At 37.7% G+C, this 12,093-nt stretch overlaps 1 protein-coding gene across 2 annotated transcripts in view; it reads right to left on the reverse strand.

Moving 5' to 3' along the window:
- LOC109049248 (phosphatidylethanolamine-binding protein 4) overlaps window positions 1-12,093 on the reverse strand; it is a 107,592-nt gene that overhangs the window by 13,125 nt on the left and 82,374 nt on the right. For both annotated transcript variants that reach the window (XM_042730194.1, XM_042730193.1), the window contains 2 exons: window positions 4,855-4,900; window positions 3,553-3,669 (listed from right to left, as the gene is read on the reverse strand). In XM_042730194.1, the coding sequence (XP_042586128.1) occupies window positions 3,553-3,669; window positions 4,855-4,900 (163 nt within the window). The remainder of the gene's footprint in view (window positions 1-3,552; window positions 3,670-4,854; window positions 4,901-12,093) is intronic.

Below are 12,093 nucleotides of genomic sequence, written 5' to 3' on the forward strand. Positions count from 1 at the left end.
TAATTTTTAGGTCGGGTAGAATCTGCAATCTCTGACCCAGTTCGTTTACTGGCTACCATGGCATCATAACACTGTATTTTCCACCAACGTGCAACTCAGGGCGCTGAAATATTATTGGTTAAACTGCCAGTGGGTGGAGTCACACAGACTAAAACAAAAACAGACATTCCGACACGGAACGCACACTTCAAAGTAGAATAACTGGCTGTAGCATTGTTTATCAGAGAAACAAGTATGTGAACTTAACATGTTTCCTAAATATCTACAAACACATTATGGTATTTTTATGCTTTAGTACTGACAAAACAATTACAGCACCTTTAACAAAGAGTTAAGAAATGTACAGTGTGAAACGCCATCTTATTCCATTTAACACAGCAATAATTCTCATCCCCATGTAAATTATGAGCAGGGTGAAATGTGAAACAAGAGAGCTTTTGCTTCATGTTTCACACTGCTCATAATTTACATGGGGTTAACAATTTAGAATGACCCAGGGTTAACTATATCAAGTTTCAATAATCTGTATTTGTGCTATGAACATGACTCATATCTCAAATCACATGGCTTGTTTGAGAAGGTGTGATATTTTAAGCAATCAGCTGATATTTTTGCCTACCAGACGAAACTTAAAAAAAAAAAAAAATTACTTTACCAGTAAGGAACTGCCTTCCAGAACTGCCTAGGAACCACCCACGAGTTTAGAACCATTCATATTTTCTGCAAACATCTAGTTCACACACAAGTCCTTCTACTCAATGAGGAAAAAATGATTAATTATATAATTTCTGGTAGATAGCAGAACAAAAACAAAGGAGCAGTATTATTGTTAGTATGTAATGTATTGTAATATCTTCTGATTTAAATTTTTAGGGCTGATACAAAAAGACTGTTGCAGCAATTTGATAAGACTACAATAGACTCACAGGAAATGACTGGAGGGGTCCGCTGATGACATCATTTTGGCCTGATCAGAGCCAATGAAAAATACTAATGAGGAATTGATTAGGAAATCAAATTAGGCATCAAGATAACAATATATGTTTTGGCAAAGTCAGATGTGATTTCAGATGGGATTAGAACAAGAGCTGGACAAAAATCATTATTTGTTTGTGTATTTTAGTTTTAAATAATGTAATACTACAAATGACTCTTAATAAAACATTTTAAAGAGGCCAATGCTTTGAGTCAAGACTCTTCTGTCATATTAGGATGACTTCCAGTCTGCATCGTGTCCTGATCCCGTTAGAGATACTGTGTGTAATAAAGGCCAAACGGCCATAAAACTTAATGGCCTAGCAGTTAGCATGTGCACAAACACATGAAGCTTCAGTGCTCATGTGAGCAAGACAAGTTCAGTTCCATCCTACAATGTTTGCAAATCATTTTCCTCTCCACTTTCTCTGCTATAAAAGAAGCAAAAGTCAAACTGAAAACAAAACTAAATGGAAATAAGCCTTTGGCTTTATTGCATTTGTCTGTTCTCAACATAATTTATTTATTTATTTTAAATGTATAGGATGATTGTCTTTTTCTTGTACATTTTTGAAAAAAATAAATAAAATAAATGCAATTAAATTTGTTTAAAAATCTAAGACAAAACTTTATACAATTAATGAACTGATTACTGAGCCAATAACAGGGAAACAGAGAAAGAGAGATATTATTGACATGTCAAGATTTAGTCATATCCAGAGGACCTTTATTCTTTTCTTTCTCTGCACAGTGAAGGTAAAATACTGAAATTAAAAATCAGACAAAGACAAAACTGTAACTGTAACACTGTGTCATAACCACAAGTGACTCTCTAAAGATACAGTCAATAAAAGTCATCTCTTACAAGTGAATCTGTTTTACAAATTTCTGTTGATAAATTAGTTTGTATTTCTGCTGCGTAATGCTTTCTCAAATTCAATTCAGACTTTTTTTTTTACCAATTCTGAGGTTTTTTCCTAAGTATAGCAAGAAAAAAAGTCTGAAGTATAAGATATTCACAGTTTTTACCCTCAGAATTCAGTTTATATTTATTATATATTTATATTATATTTCACAATTTTTTATCTCACAATTCAGACTTTTTTTCTCACAAATGAAAGTTAATAACTCACAATTCAAACTTTTTTTATTACAAGAAATTACAAGAAACAAGAGATATAATTTTTTTTTTACTTATTGATCTATCTATCTATCTATCTATCTATCTATCTATCTATCTATCTATCTATCTATCTATCTATCTATCTATCTATCTATCTATCTATCTATCTATCTATCTATCTATCTATCTATCTATCTATCATCCATCCATCCATTCATCCATCCATCAATAAATAGTTCTCATGGCAGAAGTGGAAGGGCAGGTGTATGCTGCTGGATCCACACTGAAACACAGCTCCTAAAGCAGACACACCAAATGCATTTACATTTCCCTGATTAAATTGACTCACTTAAGTCCGATAAGCTTTGGAAACTGTCTTGGCCCTCAAAGATCAAACCATTCCTATAATTCATAAGGCCATCTGTACAGGAAGCCGCATAGGCAGCTGAAACCTACAGAACCTTTCAGTAGGTACAGAGACCAATGGGGAAGCTCCATTAGCAATAAAGAAAACTAGTTCAAGTAGTGGCTGGTACAAGTACTGAATGTGACAAATAGTGTCATTTGACAAATGCGACTTAATGTAATTTGCTGTTTTTGTAGCGAGATGTTTGCTGTCATCAGGAAATGGTCATCATCACGTACCATATAACAAGAGAAGAATCACTCGATTATGTCAGTCATGAAAGCAGGTCACAGTCTCTGTAAGTCTGATTTTTTTTTGTGAAAAGCAGTATAGTACACATAATAATAATAGTCTGTGATGTGCAGAAATGTAACAGATAAGAATATATTAGTGTGTGTATTTAGTCTTCAGTATTATTGGCACTTCACCTCTTTTATGCGATCAATCATTCAAATATAAATGTTAAATTACAGAGCAATTACATAAAATATAAATTAGAGGGAATTGTCAATGTCTTGCTCTGCGGTATTTGTCATTTCATGTCGAGATGTTAATTAGAAGCTATGCTGAAATGGCAAAGACCGATATTTTCAGGAAAATCAAAAATAGGGAGTCACACAGTATGCAAGTGTTTGTGTGTGTGTGTGTTTTAGACATGTATTTCAAGTATTAAAAAATCTGAACCTATGTGAACTATTTTTTCTTCTGAATACAACAGCAGAAATTTAGCACAATGTTCATGCTACTCTCCATAAAATTAAGTCTTCTGGCTGTCAAGCTCCAAAAAAGCACCGTAAAATTCGGACATCGTTTTTGTGTATTACTATATATTACTATAATATATTACTATAATATATTACTATAATTATATATTACTATAAGTGAAGGTCTGAATGACTTGAGGGTGAGTAAATGACTCCATACTTTTTGGGTGAACTATCACATTAAAATGCATAACCCCAGTGTGTGTGTGTGTGTGTGTGTGTGTGTGTGTGTGTGTGTGTGTGTGTGTGTGTGTGTGTGTGTGTGTGTGAGAGAGAGAGATTACCCCGTGAGCTGTTCTCCTGTGGGCTGAGGGACAGGCTCTGGCCTTCAGGCTGCTCAAATATAAGGAACTGGTAGCGGTGGAATCCAGTGCCTTGGGGTGGAGTGGGACGGGTGTATGCTAAAGACAAAGAACAAGCACAAATCCCTTTTAGTGCTCCTACAGAGTATTCATTTAATTGTCACCTACTGGAATCTATTTTCAAATGTTTTATGTCACAGAAAAATAGACTGAAGACTACTTGTCCACTATATTCTGCAGTAGGGTGTTTTTTGGGTGGTTACTAGCACACCCGGCCTCAGATGGCACACTACTCAGACGGACGCCCAAAGTCTGCTTACTGCTCATCTGATGCACACTTCATATTTATTCTGTATACTTTAATCTGATTGGCTGGTTTTACACAAAATTAGCGATTAAGGGCAAATAGGCTTTTAATTTATCCACCCAGAAAACAAAGTACCAGGCTGATACAGCAAGCACTTTTAAATAGGAAATAATTGCAGGATTTGCCAACGTTTAGAGGCATCACATTGTTTTAAATGTTTTTGAAAGAAGTCTCTTTCCAAGGCTGCATTTATTTGATTTAAAATACAGTAAAACATTAATATTGTGAAATATTGTTACAATTCAAACTAACTGATATCTATTTGAATATATTTTAAAAATGTATTCTATTCCTTTGATGCAAAACTGAATTTTCAGCTTCATTAATCCAGTCACATGATCCTTCAGAAATCAAAATATGCTGATTTGGAAACATTTCATTTTCCTCAGGATTTTCTGATGAATAGAAAGTCCAACTATATATATATATATATATATATATATATATATATATATATATATATATATATAAAACAATGTAAAAGTCTTTACTGTTACTTTTGATAAATTTAATACATCTTTACTGAATAAAAGTTAGTATTAATTTCTAAAAAAAATAAAATAAAAAAAAATTGATTCTGATCAAAACACATCTGACAACTTTTTAAACAAATATTGTTTACGTTTATCAGTCTATTATTGTTGAATGATGGATTATTGCTAATCCCGCCCCTAAATGGTATGCAAACACAAAACTAACTGTGATCTGTCACTTAATATGTCAGTCAGACGGTCTCTTCTTGTCTGAGTGGGCGGTTCTTGGCCAGAAAGTGCTGCATAGTGGATCTGACTTTTTGCCATCTAGTCAAAGGTCTGTCTACACAATATTAAAAAATCCCAAGTTAAATATTTAAGGTCATAGGTTAGATTAACTCCAAATGTAATAATACATGCGTATTCATGTATTGAAACACTCACCGGATAGTTCAACAGCGCTGATGTCTCCTCTCTGTAGTGCTTCCCCCTGCAGAAAGACACATGAGAGAGACACAGTGCTTATAAAGTAGACACTGCTGTACATGCACCATTGTCTTATGTTCACTGCTTCTGAAAGAAAACGATGAGAGCCCGGGGACATGTTGTGATTTTCTCCTTCATTCATCACTGAGGGCCACACAGCTTAACTGCGGATCAGAGCCTCCAGGAGCCTCACCTCACTCAGCTTAAATGTGTCGATGACGGGATCCGCCGTGTTTAATATCCTCAGACAAAGCCAATTCCCAGGCAAATTAAGTGAGTGACTGGATTTCAGAATAGTAAATTCCCATATTATTAATTGTATATTAAGTTTCCGTTGCCTAGGAACAGAGATTCACGCTGAGCTTTCTATGAGTTTTTGAGTTTTTTTTTTCTCCCCCAAAGGCCACTCCTATTTTAGTCATGTTTAAAACCATATCTTCAAGCAGATTTAATGCTGCACAGTTTTCACTGTAAATAGCCCACTGGAATGTTTGCCTAATGGATCTGATTCCTCTGTGCCGAGGCTGTAGATTACTGTACTTTACACTGCATACAGTAGCCCTGTGAGATAAAATCTATAAAAAGATAAGGAAGCACAATGAAAAATACTGAGAATGTGCTCAAAACCTATTTTCAATGGGAAGTCCCCGCTGATAAATGCCTAGCATGGTTTGTCCGAGTGTCAGCAGTCTGTTATTGTCAATCAAGCAGACCCTGTCATTGAAACGCACTGCTGTCTATCGCCCCCTCCAGGATGATGGAGGGACTGCAGAGACAGGGCTCACCTTTTACTTCAGGTGGGTCAGGAATGCGATAAATAGGGTGAAACACTGTGCTTTACTTCTGTCATTTCACATCGTAATTCGTTAATGTGGGCCTATTCATTAAACATTATGAAATATTATTTATATAAAAAAAGCAACAGAAAAAGTTTAGGTGCTTTAGGAGTCTCCTGTGAATAACATTCAGTAAAAGATTTGTCAAAAGTTACATTTAAGTTTTTAAAACTCTATTTAACAAAGTTTGGCTCATTAATATTTAATGTCAATGCAATTTACTTCTGTATTTATGAATTTAATAAAAAAATGAAAAAAGTAGGATATACTAGATTTTATCAATGGACTGGATGGTAAAGTGATGTCTAAGTTATTATAGTTTGATCAAAGATTATGAACTTCTTTCCCTGCATGTTGTAATAACATGCACTGATGATTCATGCATAGTGAGACCAGACATGTGTTTTGATAAAGTAAACAGCATAATTTTTTATATTATGTTGACTTTAAATATCTCTTACGAGAAAAACTTGGCTAAGAAAAGCAGCAAATAGATATATACATCATAAAAATACTTACATAAATATATAAAATGACATCACATAATTATAGAGTCCACAAATGAACCAAGAGCAATTACAACTTGAGCTTTATGGCTAAGTATGACAGATGTAGTGCAAACCAGGGTTATTACAGGTAACTAAAAATAAAACCATTAAAAAATTGTTACTAGAAAAAAAAAGTTAACTGAAAATAAAATACATGTATATTATAATTGTATTTATATATAAAATAAAAAACTTATGCGATTTCTTGTTTTGTTACTAGAAAAAAGTTAACAATGTGAAAATAAAATGCACACACACACACACACACACACACACACACACACACACACACACACACACACACACACACACACACACATATATAATTAAAATCAAAATTAAAAATATTATTATTATTATTATTTTAGATTAACTGCTGTACTTAACACAAACTACATAAAACATTTATAAACTATACAGGCAATAAAAACTTAGTGGAGATAAAAAAAAATGTAGAAATAAAAATGACAAAAAACAAGAGCAAAATTACTAAAACTTAAATTGAAAATGAAAATCTAAAAATCAAGACTAATTCAAGTAAAAATAATACTGTATAATAATTATATTTGGATACTGAAGTAGCACTGATACATACACACACATACACTTATATTACATCTAACTACATCTGAACCTTAATATGAGTTGTATATATATATTGCATCTAGTTATGAATGCAAATGAAGGTCACTATGCAGCATGTGTAAGGTGATATGCTGCATAGTGACCTTCAGGATATGAGACGTGTGAAAACAGCGTCAAAGACAATGAGCTTCACAAAGCCACTTTGCTTCATTTACAACAATTAGATTCAAAGTAAGAAGCAGCTTTATTTAGAAATCCCGAAGAGTAGCACTGCCGCGTGTTCTTGAGCTCCGTCGTCATGGCAACAGGTCATCAACAGTGCTGGGAGGGTGAAGCACTCGTTTTGCTTTCCCACTTGGTCTGCTTCAAATATTCGCACTCGCCCTGTTACAGAAAATCAGTGCTCCTTTCTGCTGATATATTTTGGGGAGAGTGAAATTCACACTTCGCGACAAGCATAGAATTATTAAACATCAGTGAACTGATGGGCATATTGCGCACAGATGGCGAAATAATACATTACTAGCACATAGAGCCATTTTAGGATGCCAAACATCATTAAAAACCTGTTGCATTATAGCGCTCGAAGAGCACAATCTCTGGGGATGTTTGAGACTCTGAAATGGGACCCAGAATGTGTTTGCTCTGCTTGAGCCTCACACCAGTGCAGTGGGAGGGAAAGGAGTCACACCTATTTTTCATGACATTTACACCTGGAGGACCAGCATTCACTGAGAGACGTGATGTAGGAGGAACTGCAAATGCAGACAATTTGAGTGAATGCAATTGAGGTTTATTGAGGAATTCAGATCAACTCTACTGTCAATTTTCATCAAATGTTGAGAGCTTAGATTGGACTTTTCTTCAACAAATTATGACAAACTTGCTCCAAGGAATAGACAGGGTAAAAATTTGGTCATTTGATCACCCACGTCATTACAAACATATATGAATCTTTTTCTTAAGTGAAACTGAAAAAGCAAATATTTGAAGAATGTCCTAGCTGCTGTTTTCCATGTAATAAAAGCAAATGAGGACAAAAATGCAGCAAATAAGTATCCAGAAAATTTTGGTGCTTTTTTTTTTATCATTTCAGACCACTTCAGTCCTCATTCACTTTCATTATATGGAAATCAACAACCAGAATATTTTTTCATTTTTTTTCATTTTGTGTTCCAGAGAAAAAGTCATACAGGTTTGTGAGTATGCAGATGAACGAATTATGAAAATTATGCAATTATTTTATTTATTTATTTCAAAACAAGACACTAGAGGTGAATAGACTACAGAAATCATCTTACTTCGCCGGTTGATTGATCACAGTACATTAAGACAAATTTTTGTATTACGAGTTTTCTGAGATGTTATCCTTAATCATGCAAATGAGGCATTGTGTCATGGGTTGTCGAGGAATGAGGACGGCAAATGAAGATTCATACTTCCAAACAGACTTTACTGAGAATATGGGTGTAGTACCACACATAACACAAGATAATAATCAACAAAGGATAGAACAGAATCAGGACTATAAATACACATGGTAAATGAGGGAACTAAACAGGAACATCTGGGCAAGGATTAACTAATCAGAAACCATGGTAACTAATGAGAGCTCCTAACAGACATAACAGGAACTGAACATTATCCTGACATTAGCTCCCTCTCTAGGAAGGCATGACCTCACACCAAAACAGTAGATAATAGAAAAGAGGAAAGAGGGTGGAGGCTTAGGTTGAGGGCGTGGTGCTGGTGAAGGACAGGAACCTGAGCGGAGTCGGCGGGCTGAAAGGCTGAGGTGGAGACATGGGCCTGGAGGGCCAAAGTGTAACTGGGGACTCTGCACAATACCGAGCTGCTGGAGGGGAAGCCTGAGACGAGGCTGACGAGCCGCACGGAGCTTGCGCCGGAGGCAGAGCTGAGGAGCTGGACGACACCAGTGGGGTCGACAAATCCAGGGGACTGGCTGAAACCTGTGGAGGAAATGGGACCAGGAAATCTGACTGGGACATTGGAGGAGGAAAATCTTCGGATGGGACTGGAGCAAAAGACAAAGGCTCGAGGGTGGGTACTTGGGTGGGAGCTGGATCCGCGGACCACAGATCTATGAGGTTCATGTCCACTCCTGGCTTTACGGTGGACTGATCAGTGCGCTTAGGCTCTGGGCTTTGGTGGTATCCAGCTCTGGTTCCTGGATGAGCCCTGTTGGTGTCTCGGGCTCACTGACTGTGAGGGAGAGGCCGCCATTCTGGAGCATCCAGCCCAAATACCCCAGCTACCTTTGGCTTTCTGGTCTGAGGAAGAGACGTAACACTGGTGAGTCCATATTTTCTGTTTGTTTTTATGCGGTTGGTTATTCTATCACGGATTGTCGAGGAATGAAGACGGCAAATGAAGATTCATACTTCCAAATAGACTTTACTGAGAATACGGGTATAGTACCACACATAACACAATATAATAACTGAGAACGGATAGAACAGAATCTATAAATAAAGATGGTAAATAAGGGGACCAAACAGGAACAGCTGGGCAAGAATTAACTAATCAGAAACCATGGTAACTAATGAGAGCTTATAACAGACATGACAGGAACTGAACTAAACTGAACATAATCATGACATTAGCTCCTCCTCTAGGAAGGCGTGAACTCATGTCTCAGCAGTAGATGATTGAAAAGAGGAAAGAGGGTGGAGGCTTAGGTGGAGGGCGTGGTGGTGGTGAAGGACAGGAACCTGGAGAAGTCAGAGACCAACACCATGGTGGAGACGTCGTTGGGAGGAACCGGGGAGGAGCTTTGGCTGAAGGACTGGGGGATACCCAGAAGCCGATCCACAGAGTTGGAACCAGGGTGAGTGGAGGAACCGGTGGAGCAGAGAGCCCGACAGAACAGGGCAACATCGAAGTACTGGAAGGCCAAGGTGGAGCGACTGGATCGCGTGTCTGAGGCAGAGCCGGGGATTTGGCTGACCGGGGAGGAGTCCTAGGACAGAAAGGCCTTTGTGGAGACGAAGGAATGCAGACCCGGAGCAGAGTCGGCAGGCTGACAGGCCAAGGTGGAGACATGGGCCTGGAGGGCCAAAGTGCATCTTGGGATTCTGTACAATACCGAGCTGGTGGAGGGGAAGCCTGAGGCGAGGCTGACGAGCTGCACGGAACTAGCGGTGGAGGCAGAGCCGAGGAGCTGGATGACAAAAGTGGGGCAGATGAATCTAGGGGACTGTCTGAAACCAGCGGAGGAGATGGGACCAGGAATCAGAGCGTCTATCAATCCGGATGGGACCGTCGAAGAAGACAAAGGTTCGAGGGTGGGTACTTGGGTGGGAACTGGATCCGCAGACCACGGATCTATGAGGTTCATATCCGCTCCTGTCTTTACAGTGGACTGATCATTGTGCTTAGTCTCTTGGCTCTGGTGGTATCCAGCTCTGGTTCCTGAATGAGCCCTGTTGGTGTTTCGGGTTCACTGACTGTGAGGGAGAGGCCGCCGTTCTGGAGCATCCAGCCCAAATACCCCAGCCACCTTTGGCTTTCTGGTCTGAAGTGAGACGTAATGCTGGTGAGTCCATATTTTCTGTTTGTTTTTATGCGGTCGGTTATTCTGGTTATTCTGGTTATTCTGCGGTATGGCAAATGAAGATTCATACTTCCTTCAAATAGACTTTACTGAGAATATGGGTGTAGTACCACACTTAACACAAGATAATAACCGACAAAGGATAGAACAGAATCAGGACTATAAATACACATGATAAATGAGGGAACTAAACAGCAACAGCTGGACAAGGATTACCTAATCAGAAACCATAACAACTAATGAGAGCTCCTAACAGACATAACAGGAACTGAACTAAACTGAACATAATCGTGACTCACTGTCTAATTAATCACAAAATAATTTGCATAATTTTTCAGAACAAAAATCTGAATATTAGATAAAGCCATGTTCAAACTTCTTGTTTCATTCTGTTGACATATTAAAGGTTTTTACACAGGGGATTTTGGATAACTTTTAAGATTTCAAACTTTTTTATCACTCCACAAATCAGAAAATATTGTCATAAAAATATATTTTCACCATATATTTACACCACACACACACACACACACACACACACACACACACACACACACACACACACACAAAATAAAGTGTAATAAAACAAACACCTTGTATGTGTATTTTGAAGGCTTTCTTTCTAATAGTCAGAAAACAGACAAGTTATGTATTAGCAAAATAGGCCAACATCTGTGCATGAAAAAATGCTTCACAAGTATTGTCTTGCATTTAAAGTATTGATACAATTAATAGTATACACATTTGATCTGGAATGAAACTATAATGTGACTCCAGTGGCAGTGTGTGAATGTTTCAAATAAAAGCCATTCATACTGAGAAGAGTTGACGCGGAGAACACAAGACAACACCACTACACAAACACGAGCGTAAATGCATCCTCAAAATAATAGTGATTCTGAATCAAAATAACAGCTCTGGGGAGCCATTCTCATCATGAATAAACAGCGGATCTACTTCAGTCAGTAAGTGTTTTTCAGAGTCACGTGGCCATCTTTGACGGCTCTTAAAATTCTCCACAGCGAAGCAACACAAAAGCACATCACCAGTTTGTGAACAAAAAGGGTTATACACACACATATTCAATGAGCAGCGGGGCACTGGGGCAGCTGTCTTACTCCCGATCCTCTGTTCTGCTTTCACTGTGGGTAGCATGTGGTTCACAGGTTGTAAAACCAGTTGAGAAGAGGGTTTTTATTCAAACGGTGAGGGCAACAGTCAGTGGCATTAAATCCATGTTCTGAAAGTATGATATTGCCACAGTTGGCCTCTATTCATTCCTGCTGGCGCAGTTCAGTGGCGGAAGTTTTTTTTTTTTCAAGATCACTGGATTCAGTTACACTTTCAGTTAAACAAAGGAAATATTCACTCTTTCTCAGAATGACAATGATTTGTTCAGCACCTCTAATTAAACTGCCACTCAAGATTTTTTGGCACTAAGATCTGCCAGGTCCTACAGGAAATTCAAATTCACAAGATGCTTCTCTAAATCACAAGTCAGGATCTCAGGGGGGTTTGGAGATTCATTATGCCTCGGCCTCAGCAAGCTGGAGCCTCTAAATTACCGTTTTTCTAGGATCTCTAACAAACTTGCTGTAACAGTAAACTTGTCCAGTATTCTGTTCTAATCTGTTCAGAACAGATTAGACTAATC

This window comes from Cyprinus carpio, chromosome B8, assembly GCF_018340385.1.
Source record: "Cyprinus carpio isolate SPL01 chromosome B8, ASM1834038v1, whole genome shotgun sequence".
NCBI classification, from domain to species: domain Eukaryota; kingdom Metazoa; phylum Chordata; class Actinopteri; order Cypriniformes; family Cyprinidae; genus Cyprinus; species Cyprinus carpio.